This window comes from Mustela nivalis (genome assembly GCF_964662115.1).
Source record: "Mustela nivalis genome assembly, chromosome: 5".
Taxonomy (NCBI): domain Eukaryota; kingdom Metazoa; phylum Chordata; class Mammalia; order Carnivora; family Mustelidae; genus Mustela; species Mustela nivalis.
The window spans coordinates 135,994,790-136,021,568 of NC_139024.1; the positions used below are offsets into that span (position 1 = coordinate 135,994,790).

At 41.4% G+C, this 26,779-nt stretch overlaps 1 protein-coding gene across 4 annotated transcripts in view; it reads left to right on the forward strand.

Moving 5' to 3' along the window:
- Nucleotides 1-5,664: 5,664 nt before the first annotated feature.
- Nucleotides 5,665-26,779, forward strand: part of LOC309865043 (testis expressed protein 56-like) — a gene marked incomplete at its 3' end in the record, with an annotated part of 36,635 nt that continues 15,520 nt past the window's right edge. For 3 of the 4 annotated variants that reach the window (XR_014311918.1, XR_014311919.1, XM_082731170.1), the window contains exons 1-3: nt 5,665-5,954; nt 20,677-20,875; nt 26,450-26,672. Coding sequence is in view for 2 of the 4 variants with exons in the window: in XM_082731170.1 (XP_082587296.1) it covers nt 5,762-5,954; nt 20,677-20,875; nt 26,450-26,672 (615 nt within the window). Of the gene's footprint in view, nt 5,955-20,676; nt 20,876-26,449; nt 26,775-26,779 lie in introns of those variants that run through there. The other variant, XM_082731169.1, reaches the window with a different exon arrangement.

The window sequence follows — 26,779 nt, forward strand, 5'->3', positions numbered from 1 at the left end:
CATATGTATATAACAAGTATATATATATGTGAATACTTACATATTTATGATTGATATGTGGGTGTAAGTAAACAAAATGTTTACTAAAACGTTTACTAAAAATGTCAGATATTTTTTATAATGAGGCACTGACATTTGAGAAGACATTTTTGCAATCCTTTGCTGATGATACTCTTGCATTCTGTTGGGTTGAACATCCGACTGTGGATTCAAGCCCCAAAATGCTTCATTAAGCATCTAAATGCACTGGTTCTTAATATTTGGGGGGAAGCGATGCCATGCTCTTCTGAGAGTCTTCCCAGAAAAATGCACATAGAAAACTAAATGTCCCACATAATTTCAAGGGTTTGTCAGCTCTTGGATCTCCCTCCCCCACCTCCTACCCAAAGGGGTCTGTCTCCTTCTGCACATCTGTTTTCCTTTAGTAAGGCCAGCTCTGGCCCAACTTCAAATACACCTTCCCATCCACATTACTCTATTTCATAACACCCTGTTTTAATATTTTCTCTACTCTTCACAGTCTTGTTAATCCTGTGTGGTTTTCTATTGCCTGTTTCTTCCCAGTAGAGTACAAAACTATGATGGCAGAGGCCTTGCCTGTCTAGTTCATTGATACATCCCCTCACTTTAAAACTGTGCTAGGCATGGGATGCCTGGTGGCTCAGTCAGTTAAGTGTCTGCCTTCTGCTCAGGTCATGATCCCAGGGTCTTGGGATGGAGTCCTGCATTTCGCTCCCTGCTCAGTGGGGAGTCTGCTTCTCCCTCTGCCTGCAACTCTCCCTACTTGTTCTCTCTCTGACAAATACATAAAGTCTTTTTTTAAAACTGTGCTAGGCACATAGTAGGAGCTAAGTAAATATAGGAGAATGAATATAAGATTAGCATAGGCCTCTTCGGAGGCCTCCCTCCTAGGTGCTCTCTTCTCCTTCAGACTATTTTCCATTCTGCTGATAAAAAGCACTGATCTGCTCTAAAGCCCTCCTGATCCCAAAGAATAAGCCAGGCTTTAGTTTCTGCTTATCACTTCCAGTGCCTACGTATATGCAAACACCTCAGATATTTTGCAATTTTCTAAACACTCTGTCTCCTCCAGGACATACATCCCCCCCCCCCCAAATAATAGCTCCTTCTTTTTTCCCTCCTCCCTCCTTTTACCCACCTAGTTAAGTCCTATCCATATAAATCTAGCTCACAAATCATCTTCCCTGTTCCCTCAGGGAAGGATAAATTGCTACCTCTTCCAAGACCCTTCATTCACATTATTATGATTTATTTGCTTACAATTCCCTTCTCACAGTTACATTATAATTATTCATTTACAGTATCTCACTCGCTATATTTTCCAATGCCTTAAAGGCAAGACCTGGCCTTATTCTATCTGGCCTGGTACCTGGCATATAGTTGGTACTCAATAAATGTTGGAATTAATTTAATTACTCCAAAAAATAACATTTGCAAGAAATAAAATTTGGTTACCATGGGGCAGGCCCAATGCTGAACATTTTATGTAGATTAATCAATATTATACTTTTAACAACACAGTGAAATTGGTCCCACTAGTTATTCCCACTAGTTGTTCCTATTTTACAAATGAGCAACCTGAGCCTTTTCCTTTGGCTTCAGAACATGGACTGATCCCTGATCCCTTAAAGTCCCTCTGAGAGTCATCATCCATAAATACATCCAAGATTCTCTCTCTCTTTTTTCTTGACAGAACATATTCCTAAAAACCTTTATAAATTCGACTCTCCTTCCTTTCTCCAGAGACTTTTTGAATGCTTTGACATCAGCATAAAAATCATAAAGTTTTAAAATGATAGTGACAGTCTCGTCCCTGTAGAAAGTTCTACAGGAGACCACGCAGTCGGGACAGTGAGGAGAAACGGCTGAGAGAGAGGGAAAGTAAGAGTGAGACACTGTGGTCATGGGAAATATAAGGGCAACGATGAGAATCATATGCACTCTGAGACTTTGAGTCTGGGTTGGCTGTCATCCAGCCTTGAAGGAAGTCACTAGACAGTGGACTGGTCTCCAGATCGGGGGCAGCTCTAACATCAGTCCTTAGCGCAACAGAACACACCTTCCTTTGAGGCCTCCTTAAGGCCCCTCTGGGAATTCAGCTCTCAGATGTAGCATCAGGCTTGCCTTACTTTAAACCTGTATCTCTTTAGCTAATCCAGTGAGGAAAGGTGAGGTGATGTTCTGTCTCGTGGCGTTGAACAAGCTCTTACATTGATGACCACAGAGGTGGTCTGAATTGGTGGAAAGAAGGGAAGCCGTGGGCCCATCCCTTGGTCGGTAAGCATGCTTTGCTGCTCACCTCAGTTTCCCCTACTCTGAGAGAGGTGACAGTTTGGGCCCACAGAAGACACTTTCGGAAAGCACTTTGATAAGACATTCCTTTTTGTAGCCCAGGGTGAGGCAAAGAAATGTCAGTGTTGACACTACTTAGCCTCTCATTATCCTGTGGGGAAATCCTTCCTCTTCAGTCCACCTCTTTCAAAACCCTTCATATTTTTAGGTAACCCGCATGTTTGCCTCCACCTCCCTTTCTTTGCCCCTGCTGCATGGTCAGCGTCACGGCTGGCTATTTACTGCCATGGAATCTTGTTCAGTGTAATTATGTAAATATTTTTAGGAGGTCAAGACCATATTTTCTAATTAATGACATGCATTTTTGTTCTCAGGTACATACAAGGCTATGCAGTGGGAAACACTGCAGTTCATTGCTGGGCAATTTTATTTCGTGTGTTCCCCTGTTTTCAGTTTCTGCTTTCTCTTTTACAGGTAAATGTTCACAGAAATGGAGTCCTCAGTCAGGGACAATCAGATTTATCCCCAACTGAGGCTCCATTTCTGTGAACATTTACCTGAAATGTCCTAACTTTCTGGGGTGCGTACAATTCCTTTTTAGGAAATACGTATAAAAATATTATTTTTAGTTAGAAGTTGTTTTTCTCTTTTAAAAATTCACCTTGAACACTTTGCTTCCTCGTCTAGGAGACCATGATTTTGTTGCAAAAGTGTCACAAATCTTTAAAATATATTCATTCCTAGAATGAATGTGATAGAGCTGCCAGGAATATCTTTCCAAAAGACAAACAGACCCATGGGCAAATTCTACACCTGTAGAAGTTGCAGCCAGGACTTTAGAATAAATTCTCCACTGTATATGTACAGTTCTATTTTAGATTTTTCTGCAGGACTTGATGCCTGCCGTTGGAATAACTTTATGGCTTCCTGTTCTTCAGACATGTCTATGCTCTGCAGTCGTGTTTTCTTGGCCTTACATCACCAATACACTTGGAAGCTTTAAGTTTCAGGGTCAGGACTTACTTTCTGGTGCCAGGAAAGGTGTAGCCTGGGTCCTCCTCCTGGCGGCTGGAACCCTCCCACCTCATCTGCTTTGATCGGAACACTCTCTTTAGAACGCTTTCTTTAAGAAACTTGGAGATGATCTTTTCCCTTTGGACGTTACTGAACACTTTGCCTTCTGGAAGCCAGCTGATCTTGTCACATCCGCCGTGACAGAGAGGAAGGGGAAGGTGTTCCGGAGACACAACAGCCCTCTTTGGAACAAAAAAAGGAATTGCCGTTTACCTAAAAGTCATGAATAAGAGATCAGCCTAACTAGAAAAACAACCCCATGTCCTGCAGGTGATATGCTGTGGGATCAATTTAGTTAATAACACAACTGTTGCTCTACCTGAGCGGCGCGGCTGGCCCTTCCTAGCAACTCACGGTCGCCATAGAAAGGGAGGGACTGGCTTAGGAGGATTCTCTCTCATCTTTTCTTTGCGAAAATAATTATATGGTACCACTGTGGTTGTGGAAATGGAAATGCATCGATCATGGAAGAATGGTGTTGGAAATAAGCCAAAATCCAAACAAAATACAAAATAGAAGGGTCTGTTTCATCAGAGCACATTCCTTCTGTAGGCTGAGACCTGGCTGGCTGAGGTTAAGATTACAGAACTAGTTAGCAGCAGGGGGGAACTGGGGTCCTGAACAGTGTTCTCTCCACTGCGGCACAATTAGAGAAAACCGAAGGAGATAGATTCCTTGGAGAAGTCATCCGTTGCAAAAGACATGTGTCCTTCAGATAGTTTACTTAGAAATAAAATATCATAATTATGGCCTACTTCTGATTTCAGTCATTAAACCAAATAACTAGAAACACTCCATCAGTTGCTATGTAAAACCATGATTAAGAACATATGGTGGGGATGAAGGGTACAGTATAGGGAATACAGTCAATGGTATTGACATTGCATTATATAAATACATCTTCATCGATTAATTTATATTGATATATAAATTTATATATAGCCTTATATATAATAGCATATATGTGTATCAATCACTTTATATTGATATATCAGTTTATATATAAATACATATATAAAAATTTACATGCAGTATAAAGAATCAATTTTAATATATCACTTCCTTGGCCTGTTGAATGGCTTAAAACATGGTCTGTTCTTTTTGGTTTAAAATACTTAGAGTAATACACTCAAGTTTGCTTAGAAGAAAGAAGTCTCCATCTATCAAAATATTCTACCCCTCCTCACTTCCACCCGTTCCCTTCTCTTCCCCAAAACACCTGTGACATTATGAGAATCACATTCCATTCAAGCGGCTCTGATTCTATAATATATTTTAAGTATATTTAAAATACACCTGTTTGTGTATGTTTAAAAGTCTTAATTTTTAAGTTTGCAAATGGAAAATGAACCCGAAAGTTAAGAAGTGAAAGTTGGTATCTTCTGCTCTGGGCACTAACATATCCTACGGTGTAATCCTGGGGTTTTTATAGTCTTGGCCAAGGGGTTTTACGTTTGGTAAAAAGCTGGCCAACTCTCCCAGCGCTTGCCCTCTGCAAGCCTGGCCCCCATGGCTTTCCCTGTTTCTGATCACTTTGCGATTTCCAGCCAGTTCATAGGACAGAGCAATGACAGTGAACCCGGCCCCCTGGGTGCAGCATGCTGAGATCAAATAGTAGCTAGAACCACCCTTAGTATTTGCATGTTTGCCCCAAATCTGGGAGGAGCCCGTGGCACCTTCTGTCTTGCTCTGGGCTGTGCCATCGAGTGTGGGAACTTAAGATGATTTAGTACTTCTGTCCGGGGTCCACAGTGAAGCATGGCTTCTGCCAGTCAAGCTAGAATTGAGCATTTGGTTTCCTCTGTTCAGTCTGAAGAAGAGAATAAGCAGCAGGTGGGCTCCTTACCTGTGTTAATCTGGACATTTCCTCAGTTTGGGATGATGGAGCTCGTTCCTCAGTTCTGCTCGGGAACTGTGTTGATGTCAGCGCTCTCCCTCAGGGCCCCGTCTGTCTGTGGAGTCGTAATTAGGCACACCCAGGTGGCATGGCCCAGGCGGAGCCCCAGCTGGAGAAACGGCACTGGAGGCGTGCACCCTGGTCTCCCCTCATGCCCTCGGGAAAGCGCGCTGTTTTCCTCAGGTATTGCTCATGGTCAGACAGGAAACCGGAGTTTCTGCCTGAAATCCCTGTAAGACTTGGCAAGGTGTTTTTGACTGGCCGATTTCCTCTGGTTTGAAGATAGGAGGAGCACTCAGTGTTCCAGACCAAGGTCCAGGCCATTGTGACTCTCAGAACGCTAAGCGATCAGAGACCAGAGAAGGGATTCCATAGCATCTCCTCAGAGATGGAGAAAAGTGTGGAGAAGGAACAACGACAAGGAGTCCCACCTTTTCAATTTTCTGTTTGTTCTTGTCTCGAACTCAGTGGGTCATTATGGGGACAGCCAAGAACAACCACTTCCCACTGAAACTTCCTCTCCTAGGCAAACCCAAGACCCTGAAAAACTATGCGCAGCCTGAGGTTCTGTGTCACACCTTCGAGACTCTGTCCAGCCTTCACAGACTGCTGCCTAACCATCTGATGGAGAAACTTTATTCCTACAAGAGTGAAGAGGACAAACAAAACTGTACGTGGGTAGAGAGTGCTGTGAGTTCCTTTAACAAACACACACCTTACACTGGCACAAACTCCTGCTTCCTTTAGCCACAAAGACTGTTTTTTGTTTGTTTGTTTGTTTGTTTGTTTGTTTTGTTTTGTTTTGAGAGACAGAGCAGGGGGTGGGGCAGAGGGAGAGAGAGAGAACCCCAAGAACACTCCCCACAGAGCGCCGAGCCTCACAGGGGACTTGATCTCACAACCTTGGGATCATGACCTGAGCTGAAATCAAAAGTTGGATGCTCAACCGATAGCCACCAAGGTGCCCCAAGAACTGACTCTACAAGGTGGGTGTGGTCCATCCTGGAGACCCTTGGTCCTATGCATAGCCTGCGCAGCAACGGCCTCCACCATCACTCCTTCCCATTCCTTTTCTTTCACTGGTCTTTTATGATCTGGGATAAGTCTATAACTCTTCTCTCAGCAAAGCTTACCTATGGAATGATGGAAAGTGGACTAAGTGGGAAATAACCACAAAATTTAAGGTGTAGATGTGATTTTGAGATGAGTGAGAGAACTTTAAGTTGAAGGTCAGGCCTTTGCTCTCTTTCCTGCTGCTTCTTCCTCCATTTGTACCTCTTCAGAGAGAAGCCGGATATTCTCCCCCACCCCACAAGGCCTACAAATGACCTTCTCTTTCTGGAGTTTGGAGTGGCCCACCACTGCTGGAATCCCATCAGGACAGTTGGTAACTGGACTGATTTGCAGAATTGAGTGGAGCTTGGCTCCTGAATTGTCATGTTTCAATGAAGCAAAGGTAGCTGGTAGCCACTTGTGCCCATGGACTTTAGAAAGCAAAGTAGCAGCTGCCACAGTGATTAAGACACAAGTCATGGGTAGGAAGGTTTGATGGCAAATTTGTCCATTTGTATTCTGGTTAGTCCTTGGTCCCTGAAAACACAGTTATATGAACTGACCTCAACATCTAGATTACACTAACAATTACATAAAAATAATCAAGGAAAATATAACGAACCTACTAGAAGTGATACATGTCATAGATAGGCAATTCACAAGATGAAATGCAAATTATCGATAAGCACGAAAAATGTTCAAACACTCTGGTAATGGAGGAAGTAGAAAATAAATCAAGGTGGTATTTTTTAGGCCATCATACTGGTCAAATCTTGAAAGATCAATTGTGATGAACAAGTGGGGAAATTAATACCCTCACAATCAGTATTATCATGCTTATTGATTCAGACTTTTTTTTGAAGATAATTTGAAAGTCTTTGTCAAAATATAAAATGTATGTTACTGACTTATTAAATGGGTTGAACTTGGCAAAGAGTAAGTAGAAAATAATTTTCATTTTTCTTACAACGTTCCTCTTTGGCCCATTCTCTTGCTCTTTGCTCATCACCTTTGGGTGAAGTTACGAGCAGACCTTACAGCTTTCCTGGTCATGCTCATTCAGATAACAAAAAGTCCACTCTAGTGTCCAAATTCCAAACACCTCAACCAGAGTAAAAACCTCCCTGCTCCCTACTCCTGTGACATGGTGGGGCCTTTTCTTTTCTTTTTTTTTTTTTTTATTAATTTTTTATTTTTTATATAAACATATATTTTTATCCCCAGGGGTACAGGTCTGTGAATCACCAGGTTTACACACTTCACAGCACTCACCATATTTTTTTTTTCTTTTTCTCTATGGCTCCTTCCCTGCTCCCTGGCTGATATTGGGTCAACAAGGGTGAGGGTAGGAAGAACTGAAAAGACTTCCTTGACTGTGAAATATCAAATTGTCAACAGTCATTCGTACCTTCTAGGGATGGCAGCTTTCCAAAGCTGGCTTCTTTTTTCCTGGGCATTTGGTGGGTTCCCTTGCTGGAGATCTCTCATTCACTCAGCCTCCTGCTGACATTTCCCCTCTCCCATCCCCACCCCTGCCCCAGCTTCGGTAGGCTGTGCTCCCAACGTATTTCAGTGGAGATTGCCTCACCGGTTGACAGAAGCCCTCTTGAGAGCCTATTCAAGATGACTCAAACTCACCCATTTCGAGGGGTTTGCATATAGCATGTAGAAAACTTGACCCCTTGTCCTTCACACTTTCACCCAGCTGGTGGAAATGGAACCAGCTCCCAACACTGATCTCTGTCCCTGTGGCCACAGGCAGCTGTGCTCCTAGCCAATTATCTTATACTCTGAGGTGTTAGGGTTGAACTGCATCCCCCAAAATGATATGATGAAGTGTTAACCCCCCAGTATCCCAGGGTGTGAATTTATTTGGAAATAGGGTCTTGAGAGAGGTGCAGATGTAATTAAGATGAGATCAGATGGGAGTGGGGTAGGTTCCTAGTCCAACACGACTCTCCTTGTAAGAGGACAGAGATACAGACGGAGGAGATGGCCCTATGGCAACAGAGGCAAAGACTGGACTGATGCTTCTGCAAGTCAGGATAACACCAGGAATTGCAGCAAATACTAAAACCTAGGAAGAGGCAAGGAAGAATTCTCCCCTAGAGGTTTCAGAGGGAACAGGGCTTGATTTCGGACTTCCAGGCTCCAGAACTGGGAGAAAATACATTGTTGGTTTTAAGCAACCCAGATTGTGACACTTCATATGGCAGTCCTAGGAAATGAACACATCAGGCATTAGGGGACACAGCCCAGCTCCCCAACTGGTTTTTTTACTTATTTATTTACTTGTTTGCTTTTTTATTACTATTATTTTTTTAAATTTAAAGTTAGGCCACTAACTTTAAACCAAGATTGGTTTTGGGAGTAGAATTTAGTGAATCATCATTTACATGTAACACCCAGTGCTCAACACAAGTGTCTTCTTTAATGCCCATCCCCCATCTAGCCCATCCCTCCACCTCCTCTTTAGCAACCCTCTTAACTATGGTCTCTTATGTTTTGCCCCCCCCCCCCTTTTTTTTAAAGATTTTATTTATTTATTTTATAGAGAGAGATTGGGAATAAGCAAGTGAGTGGAGGGGCAAAGAGAGAGGGACAGGGACAAGCAGACGCAGTGCTGAGTAGGGAGCTTGACGTGAGCCTTAACCCACTGAGCCACCCAGGCACCCCTTGACGTGAGCCTTAATCTGGAGATCCTGAGATCCTGATCTGAGCTAAAATCAAGAGTCCAGTGGTCAACCAACTGAGCCACCCAGGCACCCCTTCCTCTCTATTTTTATCTTATTCTATTTTTCCTTCCCTTCCCCTATGTTCATCTGTTTTGTTTCTGAAATTCCACATACGCGTGAAATCATATGATTTTCGTCTTTCTCTGAAAGACTTATTTCGTTTAGCATAGTACCCTCTAGATCCATCCACATTGTTACAAATGGCAAGATTTCATTCTTTTTCCATTGTACATGTATGCCACACCTTCTTTATCCACTGTCGGTAGTGCTGCTGTAGATATTGGGGTGCAGGTGCCCCTTCAAATCAGCACTTTCGGGGCGCCTGGGTGGCTCAGTGGGTTAAGCCGCTGCCTTCAACTCAGGTCATGATCTCAGGGTCCTGTGATCGAGTCCCACATCGGGCTCTTTGCTCAGCAGGGAGCCTGCTTCCCTCTCTCTCTCTCTCTCTCTCTGCCTGCCTCTCTACCTACTTGTGATCTCTCTCTGTCAAATAAATAAATAAAATCTTAAAAAAAAAATCAGCACTTTCGTATCCTTTGAGTAACTGTCTAGTAGTGCAATTGCTGACTTGTAGAGTAGCTCTACTTGTAACTTTTTGAGGAACTGCCATATTGTTCTCCAGAGTGGCTGCACCAGTTTGCATTCCCACCAACCTTTTCTCCACAGCCTCGCCAACATTTGTTGTTCCCTGTCTTGTTAATTTTAGCCATTCTAACTGGTATAAGGGGGTATCTCATGGTGCTTTTGATTTGTATTTCTCTCGACCAAGTGATGTGGAGCTTTTCTTCATGTATCTGTTGGCCATTTGTGTGTCTACTTTGGAGAAATGTCTATTCATGTCTTCTGCCCATTTCTTGACTGGATTTTTGTTTTTTGGGTGCTGATTTTGATGAATTCTTTGTAGATTATGGTTACTAGTCCTATATCCAACATACCATTTGCAAATATCTTTTCCCATTTCATAGGTTGCATTTTGGTTTATTGATTGTTTCCTTCACTGTGCAAAAGCCTTTTATCTTGATGAAGTCACAATAGTTCATTTTTGCTTTTATTTCCCTTGCTTCCAGTGATGTGTCTAGTAAAAAGTTGCTATGGCCAAGGTCAAAGAAGTTGCTGCTTCTTTTTCACCTGTAGGATTTTGAGGGGTTCCTGTCTCACAGTTAAGCCTTTCATCCATTTTGAATTTATTTTGCGTATGGTGTTAAGAAAGTGGTCCAATTTCATTCTTCTGCATGTGGCTGTCCAATTTTCCCAACACCACTTGTTGAAGGGACTGTCTTTTCCATTGGATATTCTTTCCTGCTTCGCCAAAGATTAGTTGACTGTAGAGTTGTGGGTCGCAGGTCGTTCTCTTAAAGTACCTTCATCTGCCAGGGGGAGGAGAGGTGCTACAGTGCACAGCATTACAACAACTCAGCCTAAAGAAATCCTCACATGCCTTAAAGAATGTTTAGCTTTTTCTTGTTTGTTTGTTTTTTTAAGATTATATTTGTCAGAGAGACAGCACAAGCAGGGGGAGCATCAGGCAGAGGGAGAAGCAGGCTCCTAGCTAAGCAAGGAGCCTAATGTGGGACTCAATCCTAGGACCTTGGGATCATGATCTGAGCCAAAGGCACTTAACTGACTGAGCCATGCAGGCATCCCATGTTTAGCAATTTTTTTTTAAATAAATAGGTATGCTGTACATAGGTAAGAAATTCCCATCTACAAGATTTTCCTCAGACTGTGTGGCCTTAGGAAAAAACTGAAACAACATAAAAACTCACATTTTAACCTCCCATTACATACCTATGCCCTTTGACTTAGAAGTTCCCCTTCCAGTTAGTGTCCTAGAGAAATTCTTGCACCTGTGCACACAGATGCAGGAAGGAGTGTGTGTGCTGAAGCATTGTTTATCATGGTGACAGATTATAAATAGCTTCATGTCATTCAATGGCAGAACAATTAAATAGCGGATGCATCTGTATTGAGGAATACTATTAAAAAAGAAGCTGATGTTTAAATATTTACAAAACACACTGTAGAATATTAATAAATAATCTGCAAAATAAGAAACACTGATTCCATTTATACCAAAAGAAGACTGTATGCCTGTACGTACAAACATGTGTGTACACGCAGAGGGAAGAGTTCTGGAAGGGGACATATTCCAGCCCTTGGCTACCTCTGGAGAAAGAGGAATGACATGTTTCCTTTAACTATGTATACTACTTTAAGTTGTCTGACTTTATTCCGATGGAAATTTATCCTGTACTTTTGCAATTAAAATGCAGTTTTACCATTGAATATGCATTCAGCGTTTATGTTAGGTAGCAGAATCAGGTTTTGACTCTCTTGTGATATTTCAGTTATATGTTGATTTCAGTTTTGTTCCCTTAGCCTGCCAATGGAGACACTGATAGGTATTGATACACCTTTAGCCACTGGGAGTGTTCCTGCCAGGTAAAACTGCCGCTCCTGAGCACTGAGATGGCTTTGTTTCAGAGGGGTTGGGCCGCAGGACTCCTCACTGTGGTCAGAAGTCAGTTGAAAGTGAGTGACGTAGCTGAGGTGAACGGCATTATCAGGCAGAAATGTCTCCTCAGAGTCCTGTGTCCTTGAAGGACCCGGGCCTGAGGCAGAATCCAGTCATTGAGGGGACATTAGCCTCTGAGACCTTGAATTCTTCACTCAAAGGCTGTTTCATTTCCAGAATGCCATTTCCAGTGATTGCCTTGATCTGCAAGAGATGACCCCATTTCTCACACTTTCATCCGTCAGATCATGAATTCAATAATGGATACCAATGGCTCCCTGCTACATGTCTAAAGCCTCTGTCTAGTCGAAATTTCACCTGGCCTTAAAAAGGGTTTTGTTTCTTCTCACGCCAGCCCCATCTGCACCTGCCGGGGAGCTTTGCCTGCATTAGACTGTATTTATTACCGAGAGCCATCAGAAGAAAAAAAAAAAGAGAGAGAGAGAGCTAAACATTTATAGTTAGAAACACAGGGTCTTTTTTTTTTTCCTGGATTTTAAATAATAGGAAGTTAAATCATACGAACAACATAAAATGAGGAATGAGGAGCCATTATACTATATGCGTTTAGATCTACCGTGCCCAGATAGCCGTCCCCCAAACATCACAAGCGTCTGTGAGTGACCCTCTTCCTCCTCACCCCGCGTCCCAGCACGGCAGTGTAAGGAGCTATCCTGAGATCATGTTAGTATTGGTTCTATGATGGTTTTTTTTGTTTGTTTGTTTATAAACATATATTTTTATCCCCAGGGGTACAGGTCTGTGAATCACAAGGTTTACACACTTCACAGCACTCACCAAAGCACATACCCTCCCCAATGTCCATAATCCCACCCCTTCTCCCAAACCCCCTCCCCCCAACAACCCTCAGTTTGTTTTGTGAGATTAAGAGTCACTTATGGTTTGTCTCCCTCCCAATCCCATCTTGTTTCATTGATTCTTCTCCTACCCACTTAAGCCCTTATGTTGCATCACCACTTCCTCATATCAGGGAGATCATATGATAGTTGTCTTTCTCTGCTTGACTTATTTCGCTAAGCATGATACGCTCTAGTTCCATCCATGTTGTTGCAAATGGCAAGATTTCATTTCTTTTGATGGCTGCATAGTATTCCATTGTGTATATATACCACCTCTTCTTGATCCATTCATCTGTTGATGGACATCTAGGTTCTTTCCATAGTTTGGCTATTGTGGACATTGCTGCTATAAACATTCAGGTGCACGTGCCCCTTTGGATCACTACGTTTGTATCTTTAGGGTAAATACCCAATAGTGCAATTGCTGGGTCATAGGGCAGTTCTATTTTCAACATTTTGAGGAACCTCCATGCTGTTTTCCAGAGTGGCTGCACCAGCTTGCATTCCCACCAACAGTGTAGGAGGGTTCCCCTTTCTCTGCATCCTCGCCAGCATCTGTCATTTCCTGACTTGTTGATTTTAGCCATTCTGACTGGTGTGAGGTGATATCTCATTGTGGTTTTGATTTGTATTTCCCTGATGCCGAGTGATATGGAGCACTTTTTCATATGTCTGTTGGCCATCTGGATGTCTGCTTTGCAGAAATGTCTGTTCATGTCCTCTGCCCATTTCTTGATTGGATTATTTGTTCTTTGGGTGTTGAGTTTGCTAAGTTCTTTATAGATTCTGTACACTAGTCCTTTATCCGATATGTCGTTTGCAAATATCTTCTCCCATTCTGTCAGTTGTCTTTTGATTTTGTTAACTGTTTCCTTTGCTGTGCAAAAGCTTTTGATCTTGATGAAGGCCCAATAGTTCATTTTTGCCCTTGCTTCCCTTGCCTTTGGTGATGTTCCTAGGAAGATGTTGCTGCGGCTGAGGTCGAAGAGGTTGCTGCCTGTGTTCTCCTCAAGGATTTTGATGGATTCCTTTCTCACATTGAGGTCCTTCATCCATTTTGAGTCTATTTTTGTGTGTGGTGTAAGGAAATGGTCCAATTTCATTTTTCTGCATGTGGCTGTCCAATTTTCCCAGCACAATTTATTGAAGAGGCTGTCTTTTTCCCATTGGACATTCTTTCCTGCTTTGTCGAAGATGAATTGACCATAGAGTTGAGGGTCTATTTCTGGGCTCTCTATTCTGTTCCATTGATCCATGTGTCTGTTTTTGTGCCAGTACCATGCTGTCTTGATGATGACAGCTTTGTAATAGAGCTTGAAGTCCGGAATTGTGATGTCACCAACGTTGGCTTTCTTTTTCAATATCCCTTTGGCTATTCGAGGTCTTTTCTGGTTCCATATAAATTTTAGAATTATTTGTTCCATTTCTTTGAAAAAGATGGATGGTACTTTGATAGGAATTGCATTAAATGTGTAGATTGCTTTAGGTAGCATAGACATTTTCACAATATTTATTCTTCCAATCCAGGAGCATGGAACATTTTTCCATTTCTTTGTGTCTTCCTCAATTTCTTTCATGAGTACTTTATAGGTTTCTGAGTGTAGATTCTGTGTCTCTTTGGTTAGGTTTATTCCTAGGTATCTTATGGTTTTGGATGCAATTGTAAATGGGATGGACTCCTTAATTTCTCTTTCTTCTGTCTTGCTGTTGGTGTAGAGAAATGCAACTGATTTCTGTGCATTGATTTTATATCCTGACACTTTACTGAATTCCTGTATAAGTTCTAGCAGTTTTGGAATGGAGTCTTTTGGGTTTTCCACATATAGTATCATATCATCTGCGAAGAGTGATAATTTGGCTTCTTCTTTGCCGATTTGGATGTCTTTAATTTCCTTTTGTTGTCTGATTGCTGAGGCTAGGACCTCTAGTACTATGTTGAATAGCAGTGGTGATAATGGACATCCCTGCCGTGTACCTGACCTTAGCGGAAAAGCTTTCAGTTTTTCTCCATTGAGAATGATATTTGCGGTGAGTTTTTCATAGATGGCTTTGATGATATTGAGGTATGTGCCCTCTATCCCTACACTTTGAAGAGTTTTGATCAGGAAGGGATGCTGTACTTTGTCAAATGCTTTTTCAGCATCTATTGAGAGTATCATATGGTTCTTGTTCTTTCTTTTATTGATGTGTTGTATCACATTGACTGATTTGCGGATGTTGAACCAACCTTGCAGCCCTGGAATAAATCCCACTTGGTCGTGGTGAATAATCCTTTTAATGTACTGTTGAATCCTATTGGCTAGTATTTTGTTGAGTATTTTCGTATCTGTGTTCATCAAGGTTATTGGTCAATAGCTCTCTTTTTTGAAGGGATCCTTGTTTGGTTTGGGGATCAAGGTGATGCTGGCCTCATAAAATGAGTTTGGAAGTTTTCCTTCCATTTCTATTTTTTGGAACAAGTTTCAGGAGAATAGGAATTAGTTCTTTAAATATTTGGTAGAATTCCCCCGGGAAGCCGTCTGGCCCTGGGCTTTTGTTTGTTTGGAGATTTTTAATGACTGTTTCAATCTCTTTACTGGTTATGGGTCTGTTCAGGCTTTCTACTTCTTCCTGGTCCATTTGTGGTAGTTTATATGTTTCTAGGAATGCATCCATTTCTTCCAGATTGTCAAATTTGTTGGCATAGAGTTGCTCATAGTATGTTCTTATAATAGTTTGTATTTCTTTGGTGTTAGTTGTGATCTCTCCTCTTTCATTCATGATTTTATTTATTTGGGTCCTTTCTCTTTTCTTTTTGATAAATCTGGCCAGGGGTTTATCAATTTTATTAATTCTTTCAAAGAACCAGCTCCTACTTTTGTTGATTTGCTCTATTGTCTTTTTGATTTCTATTTCATTGATTTCTGCTCTGATCTTTATGATTTCTCTTCTCCTGATTGGCTTAGGGTTTCTTTCTTGTTCTTTCTCTAGCTCCTTTAGGTGTAGGGTTAGGTTGTGTACCTGAGACCTTTCTAGTTTCTTGAGAAAGGCTTGTACCGCTATATATTTTCCTCTCAGGACTGCCTTTGTTGTGTCTCACAGATTTTGAACCATTGTATTTTCATTATCATTTGTTTCCATGATTTTTTTCAATTCTTCTTTAATTTCCTGGTTGATCCATTCATTCTTTAGAAGGATGCTGTTTAGTCTCCATGTATTTGGGTTCTTTCCAAACTTCCTCTTGTGGTTAAGTTCTAGCTTCAGAGCATTGTGGTCTGAAAATATGCAGGGAATGATCCCAATCTGTTGATACCGGTTGAGTCCTGATTTAGGACCGAGGATGTGATCTATACTGGAGAATGTTTCATGTGCACTAGAGAAGAATGTGTATTCTGCTGCTTTGGGATGAAATGTTCTGAATATATCTGTGATGTCCATCTTGTCCAGTGTGTCATTTAAGGCCTTTATTTCCTTGCTGATCTTTTGCTTGGATGATCTGTCTATTTCAGTGAGGGGAGTGTTAAAGTCCCCTACTATTATTGTATTATTGTTGATGTGTTTCTTTGATTTTGTTATTAATTGGTTTATATAGTTGGCTGCTCCCACGTTGGAGGCATAGATATTTAAAATTGTTAAATCTTCTTGTTGGACAGACCCTTTGAGTATGATATAGTGTCCTTCCTCATCTCTTATTATAGTCTTTGGCTTAAAACCTAATTGATCTGATATAAGGATTGCCACTCCTGCTTTCTTCTGATGTCCATTAGCATGGTAAATTCTTTTCCACCCCCTCACTTTAAATCTGGAGGTGTCTTTGGGCTTAAAATGAGTTTCTTGGAGGCAACATATAGATGGGTTTTGTTTTTTTATCCATTCTGATACCCTGTGTCTTTTGACAGGGGCATTTAGACCATTCACATTCAGGGTAACTATTGAGAGATATGAATTTAGTGCTATTGTATTGCCTGTAAGGTGACTGTTACTGTATATGGTCTCTGTTCCTTTCTGATCTACCACTTGTAGGCTCTCTCTTTGCTTAGAGGACCCCTTTCAATATTTCCTGTAGAGCTGGTTTGGTGTTTGCAAATTCTTTCAGTTTTGTTTGTCCTGGAAGCTTTTAATCTCTCCTTCTATTTTCAATGATAGCCTAGCTGGATATAGTATTCTGGGCTGCATGTTTTTCTCATTTAGTGCTCTGAAAATATCATGCCAGCTCTTTCTGGCCTGCCAGGTCTCTGTGGATAAGTCAGCTGCCAATCTAATATTTTTACCATTGTATGTTACAGACTTCTTTTCCCGGGCTGCTTTCAGGATTTTCTCTTTGTCACTGAGACTTGTAAATTTTACTATTAGGTGACGGGGTGTGGGCCTATTCTTATTGATTTTGAGGGGCGTTCTCTGAACCTCCTGAATTTTGATGCTCGTTCCCTTTGCCATATTGGGGAAATTCTCCCCAATAATTCTCTCCAGTATACCTTCTGCTCCCCTCTCTCTTTCTTCTTCTTCTGGAATCCCAATTATTCTAATGTTGTTTCGTCTTATGGTGTCACTTATCTCTCGAATTCTCCCCTTGTGGTCCAGTAGCTGTTTGTCCCTCTTTTGCTCAGCTTCTTTATTCTCTGTCATTTGGTCTTCTATATCACTAATTCTTTCTTCTGCCTCATTTATCCTAGCAGTGAGAGCCTCCATTTTTGATTGCACCTCATTAATAGCTTTTTTGATTTCAACTTGGTTAGATTTTAGTTCTTTTATTTCTCGAGAAAGGGCTTTTATATCTCTCGATAGGGTTTCTCTAATATCTTTCATGCCTTTTTTGAGCCCGGCTAGAATCTTGAGAATTGTCATTCTGAACTCTAGATCTGACATATTACCAATGTCTGTATTGATTAGGTCCCTAGCCTTTGGTACTGCCTCTTATTCTTTTTTTTGTGTTGAATTTTTCTGTCTTGTCATTTTGTCCAGATAAGAGTTTATGAAGGAGCAAGTAAAATACTAAAAGGGTGGCAACAACCCCAGGAAAATATGCTTTAACCAAATTAGAAGAGATCCCAAATCGTGAGGGGGGAGAAAGGGGATAAAAAGAGGTTCAAAAAGGAAGAAAGAAAAAATAAGAAAAAAAGAAAAAAAAAGAATTTAAAAAAGAAAACAAATAAGAAAAATATAAAAAAGAAAATGTATATATATTGGATAAACTAGTTTAAAAAACATTAAAAAAGAAAACGTAAAAGTTAAAAAAATAATTTACCAGAAGGCAAGAAAAAAAAACAAAAAATGAAAAAGAAAAAAATTAAATTAACTGCAAGACTAAAAAAAAATCACAGGGAAAAAGCCATGAGTTCCGTGCTTTGCTTTCTCCTCCTCTGGAATTCTGCTGCTCTCCTTGGTATTGAAACTGCACTCCTTGGTAGGTGAACTTGGTCTCGGCTGGATTTCTTGTTGATCTTCTGGGGGAGGGGCCTGTTGTAGTGATTCTCAAGTGTCTTTGCCCCAGGCGGAATTGCACCGCTTTTACCTGGGGCCGGGGTGAGTAATCCGCTCAGGTTTGCTTTCAGGAGCTTTTGTTCCCTGAGCGCTTTCCGTAGAGTTCCGGAGGACGGGAATACAAATGGCGGCGTCCTGGTCTCCGGCCCCGAGGAGCCGAGAGCCCAGGGCCCCACTCCTCAGTGTGCCCTCAGAGAACAGCGCCCAGTTACTCCCGTCTGCCTGACCTCCGGCCACAGTCCAAGCTCACCGAGCCTGCGACCGGTTCAAGGTAACACCGAGCTGCGAGCTTACTGTCGGCTCTGTCTCTGTAGCCAGCTTTCCCGTTCCAGTACCCACAAGCTCTGTGACACTCAGACACCCCCGATCCTTCTGTGACCCTGCGGGACCTGAGGCCACACTGACCCCGCGTGGGCTTCGCCCTGGTTTAGCCTCTGGAGCGATGTCCCTCAGCGGAACAGACTTTTAAAAGTCCTGATTTTGTGCTCCGTTGCTCCGCTGCTTACCGGGAGCCGGCCCCTCCCCCCGGGGTCTATCTTCCTGTCGCTTTGGATTCACTTCTCCGCCGGTCCTACCTTTCAGAAAGTGGTTGTTTTTCTGTTTCCAGAATTGCTGTTCTTCTCTTCGATCTGCCGATGGATTTTCAGGTATTTGCAATGTTTAGATAAGCTCTCTAGCTGATCTCCGGCTAGCTGAAGTAGTCTCAGCCTGCTACTTCTCCGCTATCTTGACTCTGCCTCCTTGTTCTATGATGTTTTTTAAAGACTGTCCAAACCAATGTTTCAATGACTGGCACCAAACCAAAAACTAGAAAGTGGGCAGAAGTTTAAGGCTTTTGTATGTTGTTTTTAATGCTTAAGAAGATGACTCTCTTAGCTAATTCACTGCTCCCCACACCCCTGAGCCCAGATGCTTCAGGAGGCTGCTTAACTGGATATAGGAAAGGACGAGGCAGGTGGGAAGAGTGGTTTCCAAAAGAGTGAGTGGGCTGGGGAAGGAGACCAGTTGGGCAGCTCTCGAAGCAGTGTGTGCATGTGTGTGTGTGTGTGCACGCGCACACATACGTTGTTCACAGTCTGGCCGGCCACCGAGGGCCACCAAATCCATGACTTCCGTGTGTAGACCGGAGAAGACAATTGTGATATCTGAAAGCAACAAATCATTTTAAAGCCTGAAGTTCTAAGTTACTTATTTTTACTGCCTCTGGTAAACACACACACACACACACACACACACACACACACACACTGGCTTGTGTACTTGGCTCAGGTACTTGTGTACCTGATCTATGCTGATTTGTTTTGTGATTACTAATTCCTCCACCCATTCTTCTGTCTATCCATCTGCCCATCTCACATGTATTGCCCTCAGCACATTAAAATAAGAAATACAAAACCACCCAAGTAGCTCACAGTCCAATATACCTAAAATGTCACTATAAATTGATATTCAATATTATTATACTTCCAATAATTTCTATTTTAATTATTATTTATTTAAGTGATCTCTACACCCAACACAGGGCTCAAACTTTTGACCCCAAGACCATGGTCTTCTGACTGAGCCACCTCCTCCAATAATTTCTTGAGGCATCGAAGACCTGAACTGGGTTAATTAGTTCAGTTTAATAGTAACTTCAGCTTTGAAATTCTGACAACCAAAGCAGAACATATGTTCTTCCTATGATTCCAATGCCTGGGAGAGCTTCTGGGTGCCCTGCTGAGGGATCCTGAGCTAATATACTGCTTCTAAGAGTAGTAGGTAGAAGCTGTCTGGGCCTAGCTTGAGACCACTGGGCAGGAGCCCCAGATTCCAGCCCTGTTTTTGACTCACTTGGAAGGATTTTCAGGCCTCTAAGGGTCAATCTATTAATCATGACATCATTTAGTCAGATTGCCGAGCTATGGCCCCGTGGTTCAATTCTTGGTTCGTTGGTGTCTGTGCCAATTACCCTGTCCAGTAGAGACCATCAGTGGTTCGGTCTGAGAAACAAGGGAGGCTGGACGAGTTCTGATCTAATTTCTATTGTAATTAAAATGCAATTTTATCATTGAAAATGCATTCAGTGTTTCCTGAATCCCCGGGGCTCAACTCCTCTTCCTGCGTTAGGTTGATGACAGTGTCTTAGTTTCTCATACACCCAGATGGATTGCAGAGCCATGCACAAAGCAGCCTGAACACTGACTGTTGATCCTCTGATCATTACCAGTTGGCAAAGAAAAAGCTTACACTACAGTATAAGTCGGTTATGTCACTAAATCCATAGTGTAGTTCTACTGACTCCTTTCCCTTCCCTTCCTTTTGGTAACAGGGCTGTCTTGGTGAAGGATTCAGGGTATTGAATCACATTCTGGCACAAGCTCTTGGTCCCATGAGAGGAGCATTTGGTTAGGGGCCAAATGAGGTCAACGTGAAGCCATGCATGGATGTAAATGCAGAGTGTGGTTAACATCTCCGAAGATAGAAATAATTGTGCAATCAGTTGTCATTAATTTGAGAATCAGGCACAAATTGTTTAAATAGACTTCAGTATTCGTGCTGGTTTGTATGTTCATTCACTCATTCATTTGCTCTGCAGTCTATTAGATGTCCAGGACCAGGCTCGGGTCTAAGTGGAGCTCAGTAATGCTTTTGAAGTGAAGGCATGGCAGTTCAATAGTAATTATGAAGTAGCATAAATACTCTTTCTCAAATGAGTGCCATGTTACTCTTGCTATGCAAACATGGAAAGGCACGCTGAATCACAGTAAATATTTCTTCTATTACTAGGTCAGAATTCTGAATTCTCTGGCTTAGAAAGGATCTTAGCAAGACACCAGTTCCCCAAAGAGATTAATGTGACCCCGAAGCCAAGTAGCATGCCCCTGTGGAAAAGGAAATCCATCAACAACTCGAATCGCGGGTGGAAGAAATGCTACTTGTGGAATAAAAACTTGGAGGTACCTCCAATGTTGACCATAGCTGTCAGGTAGGTGTCTAATTTTTGTCTGCTGCCGACATATTTAGAGATATACAGGGTGACCACAGACTCTATTTATGCCTGAGCTAAATAAATGACTTAATGTGGTCTTTGAGATACATGATAGGCTTGAGAGCAAGTATGGCTATTAAAGCACATAAGCCCCATTTTCACACAGCCAAGTGTCTGGAGGAGTCTTCAGTCAGAGAAAACTCAGGGACACAGGAGTGGGTGTGTGTCCCCCAAGAGCCATTGCATTGCAGGTTGGTGAGCAGAGATCTAGCAGGACTGGAATGGGATTCTTGGAGAGGGACCCAACACTGAGCTATGGCCCTTTTATGCTGCATGAGTCAGGAAGCAGGAGCTCATCCCCAGCATGCCCAAGGGCCCAGGATCCAGTAGCTTTAATAGCTTGACTTGGTCTGTCCTCTGCCAGATTTTACATGGACAGAAATGGGAGCCATTTCAGGGTCTTCAAAAGAGGGCTGACAAGATCTGATCCGAAACCTCCCTGGCCTGTTGGGGAGCGAGGGTGGTAGCAGTTGAGGGGTGGTGAGCATCAGACCAGGTGTTAGCAGTGGGGATGTGGAATTGCCTGACATTTGAAGTTATAAGCTTTGGGGCACCTGGGTGACTGAACCAACGTTCAGCATCTGACTCTTGAGTCTGGCCGGGGTCATAGTCTCGGGGCCCTGGGATCGAGCCCCATGTCTGGCTCTGTGCTGGCTGTGGAGCCTGCTTGGGATTCTCGCTCTCCCTCTCCCTCTGCCTCCCCCCCAGTTCCTGCACATGCACTCTCTCTCTAGAAAGAAAAAAAAAGAAAGAAAGAAAGAAAGAAAAAAGCAAGTTATAAGCTTTGGTTCCTTGGCAAATTATCTTTGTTGGTCTGCTTGCTTCAGTAATTATGCCATACAGATGATGTCTCCATATTTGTTTCTTTAGTATTGCTGTACGTGTTGCTGTACAATACCTAATAAAGGATTTCTAGTTAGTCCTTAGTGGGTATTCAAAACATGTTGCCAGGCTGACAGGAGAAATATGTAATTTGCTATAAAGACAGAGTTCTCTCTGCTTTGAGGGTGACAGACCCAGGCAGAGACATCCAGCTCATGAATTTGCCTGTAGTAGACACTCCTACTGTGGTCATTGTTCTATGGAAATAATTTCCTTGTCTATTTTTGTACCCTAGTATTCTCAGTGGCATAACTTGACAATTTGACTTAAAAATCCACCTGATATGTTATAAAAAAAAATTAGAACAGTGGTATTTTCTCCTTGGACAATACAAGGAACTAAATTTATATCTAGATTAAGGGTATAAGTTATTTTAAGTGATGATTCCTGATGACTTAAGATTATTTAACTATACTTTAGAGGCCTATAAAAGATAAAAAAGCAATTTCACAATCGTGGGAAGTTTATACACCTCAATTTCAGGCCATAATGTCTTGACATGAACTAATATATTTTAATTTACATCCTAGTTTGTTTGGTTTCTGAAAAGATAGCTTGATTGTTAGAACATAAGAAATGATATATTTTTTCACTTTCTCTTCTATGAACATTCATTGGCTTTCCTTAAAAAAGTTAGGACTCATAAAAGCAGGCATCCTTTACTTGTTCTTCACATTAGGGGAAAATAATTATTTTGTTGGCTGTTGGTTTTTGCAGGTTACTTTTAATCAGTTTGAAGAAATTCGTGATTGTGGCTGGTTTGCTTAGTTTTTATCATAATGGATACAAAAGCTTTCTCTCTATCCATCAAGTTGATAGTATTTATCTTTACTATTAATATGGTGAATTGTATTGTTTTTAAAAATATTATCACGGAAGAATGTACACAACATAAAATTTCCTATTTTCCCCATTTTTAAAATGTGTACAGTTCAGTGGCATTAAGTACATGCACATTGCTGTGTAAACCATCATTGTCCATTTCCAGAAATTTTTCATCTTCCCAGAGTGAAACTCTGTCCCCACTGAACACTCACTCCCTATTCTCTCATCCCTCCAGCATCTGGCAAACATTATTTTACTTTTTGTCTCTATGGATTTGCCTAATCTAGACCCCTCAATAAGTAAAACCATACAGCATTTGTCCTTTTGTGTCTGCCTTATTTCACTTGCATGTTTTCAACGTTCATCCATATTGAAGCCTATGTCAGAAGTTCCTTCCTTCTAAAGGCTGAATATTCCATTGTCTGTATATAACACAGTGTTTTATCCAAACAAAAACCCCCCACCATTTACTGAAAATGTCATCCTTTCCCTGTTGAATGGTCTTGGCACCCTTGCCAAATCATTTGATCATCAAAAACATTTGAAAAAAAATAAAAAATAAGGGCACCTGGGTGGCTCAGTGGGTTAAGCCTCTGCTTTCAGCTCAGGTCATGATCTCAGGGTCCTCGATCGGGTCCCGCATCAGGCTCTCTGCTCAGTGGGGAGCCTGCTTCCTCCTCTCTCTCCCGCCTCTCTACCTACTTGTGATCTCTGTCAAATAAATAAATAAAATCTTAAAAAAAAAAAAAAAACAACATTTGACCACATATGCAAAGATTTGTTCTAGTCCATTGTTTATGGGTCTGTCCTTATGCCATGCCACACACTGTGTGTGTGTGTGTGTGTGAATAATTATGTTATATATTATTCCATATTGGGGGTCCAATATTTGACATGTAAATGTTTATGATTGTTATATCTTCTTGCTGTATTAACCCCTTTACTATCATGTCTTTAAGTTTTTTAGACTCCTTTGTCTGATATTAGTATAACCATCCCTATTATCCTTTGCTTACTATTTGTAAGGAATATTTTTTTCATCCTTTCATTTCTGAACCATGCACATCCTTAAATCTAAAGTGAGACTTAGGGCACCTGGGTTACTCAATGGGTTAAACCTCTGCTTCAGCTCAGGTCATGGTCTCAGGGTTCTGGGATTGAGCCTGCTCCCTTCCACCCCCACTGCCTGCCGCTTTTCCTACTTGTGATCTCTCTGTCAAATAAAATCTTTAAAAAAAATTAAAAAAAAAAGTGAGACTCTTATAGGCAGTATATTAACTGAATCCTGACTGGTTTTATTATCCATTCTATCAGTCTATGGTTTTTGGAGAGTTCAATCCATTTACATTTGAAGTTAATTATTCATAGGGAAGCACTTACTTTTGCCATGTTGTTTTCTGTATGTTTTACATAGTTCCCTCATTCCCTGCATTACTGCTTCCCCTTGTGTTTAGTTAATTTATTATACTGACACATTTTAATTCTCTTTTCATTTCTGTGTACCTTCTATGGGTATTTGTGTGTGGGGGGGTTACCATGGGCATTACATAATAACATCCTAAAGTTATAACAATCTGTATTACAGATTATTAACTGTATCTCATATGTAGTTGTAACAATCTATAACAATGTACCTTTAATTATTACCAACTGAACTCAATTGCTGCTCCACCCCTCCACTTAATGTTACTTGTTACATATTCCTTTTATACGTTGCATATCCATTGATATAAATTACATCTTATGCATTTGTCTTCTAAATCCTATAGAAAAAGTAGATTTGCAAACCAAAATTATAAAAATACTATTTTTATATTTGTGCATGTATTTACCTTCACTGGAGAACTTTATATATTTATGTGGCTTTGAGTTGCTATCCTTTCATTTCAACTTGGACGTCATTTAGTATTTCTGGTAGGGGCAGATGTAGTGGTAATGAACATCCCGTTTTCGTGCAGGAATGTCTTAAATTTCTTCCTTATCTTTGAAGATGTAGTTTGCCAGATGTAGGTTATCTCACTATTTTAAATATGTCATCCTAACTGCCTTCTGAACCATAAGGTTTCTGGTGAGAAATCTAATGATCTTTTTTGAGATCACTTTATGTGATGAGTTGCTTTTCTCTTGCTGCTTTCAAGATCCACTCTGTCTTGGACAGATCTGATTATAACATGTCTCACTGTAGGTCTCTTTGTGTGGATCCTACTTAAAGTTCATTGTACTTCTTGGATTAGTATATTCACATCTTTCCTCAAATTTAGCCATTCTTTTTTTTTTTTTTTTTTTTTAGCCATCTTTTTTTCAAATAACCACCCTGGCCCTTTCTCTCCTCCTTGCCCACCTCACTCCTTCTCTGCCTAAGACTCCCATTGTGTATACATTGGTTGGCTTGGTGGAGTCGGTCCCATAAGCCTTTTAGACTCTATCTGCTTTTCTTCATTCTTCTTTTAGCTCCTTGAACTTGATCATTTCAAACAATTTCTCTTTAAGTTTGCTGATTTTTCTTCTACTTGTTTTTGATGTTGAACCCCCTCTTGTGAATTCTTCCATTCAGTAATTATAATTTCCAGCCCAGGATTTGTTTGGTTTAAAAAAATAATAATGTGCACCTCCTTTGTCAATACTTGTATTTTCTTCACGTGCTGCTTTCCCGATGTCCTTTAGTTCTTTGTCCATGGTTGCCTTTAGCTCTTTTGAGGTATTCGACATTTGTTTTGAAGTCCTTATCTAGTAAATCTAATCACTTTTTTTGGGGGGGGGGGAATATTTCCAGAATTTTCCCTCCTTCTAGTGGGTTGTTTTTGTTTCTTTGCACACCTTATAATCCTTTGTTGGAAATTGGGCATTTTTGCAAAAACAAGTTCCTCTTCCACTGATGAGTAGACCTTCTCTCATGAGTGGGCCTGTGAGTCTTCAGCTTAGCCCAGGTCTTCTCAGATATTTTCTGGGCATGCTTCCTGTCTAGGCCTGTATGTTTGTTTGTTTTAGGTTTTTTTGTTTGTTTTTAATTTTTCCTCAGCTGCTTTCAATGTCTAGAGTCTCCAGCTTCTTGTCAGGGCCTTAAGAGCTCTATATGATTCCTTTGCTGTGATTTCCCTCCCCACATTGGAGGGTATGCAGTCAGCTGTACCTTTCATGTTTCATTGCATGCCACTGCTTCTTGGGGTTCTTGACTCCCATCCAGACTACACCAACCTTTTCCTCCTGAACTGTGAGCCAGACAAGACAGCAAACAGTCCCTCAGGCAGCCCCCACACAGCCCAGAAGGTTGCAAACAAAGTTCAATCTGTTCCTTCCATCCCAAGGCAGGGAGCCAGAAATTAGGTGCATTTCTTCCAACCACACCATGCAGGGTAGCGGGTGGGGCAAGGCCAAGACAGACCACCACACAGTGTCCTACAATTTTCAATGTATATTTTCTTTGTTGGACATTCACTGGTTTGCTGTAGATGTTTGGCTTCTGTAGAAATGAGGGTATTTAGGAGAGCAAAATATTTCATGCCAGTTTGGCAGTCACTGGAATTACGCCCTCGTCCTTCACAATAGATCTGGCACTAATCAAAACAGGACGTTACAAGGATGGTTAAGGGAGTTTGTAGGTATGCCTTTCATAATATACCACATTGGACAAGAACTATGCCATACATAATTACATAATAGCTGATCCAGATCACTGCTTTTATTTCCAGTGAAATAGCGCCATCTTCCCTTCTTGCCTTTTTATTAAGTTATGGGGAAAAACATGGAATTAAGATTGTAATTTCTTTTCTAATACTACTACTGCTCCATTTGTTCCCTTGCTAGGTGGTTGAAGAAGAACATGCAACCCATGGAAGACCTTCAGTCAGTGATCCAGAGGCTGTTGGTGTTTGGGCCAATTACGTCCGTCACCCTCTGTGGTCGGCAAAGCGCTATTGTGGTGTTCAAAGACATAACTTCAGCTTGCAATGCTGTGAATGCTTTTCAAAGCAGGACCCCAGGCACCATGTTTCAGTGCTCCTGGCAACACAGATTCATGTCAAAAGATGTAAGACTCCCTATGACCCAAATCTTACATAAATTCTTAAAGCTTCTGGTACATAACTCGTTCGTCATCAGGGCTCTAGTGAACTATGATAATCATAAATGATATGT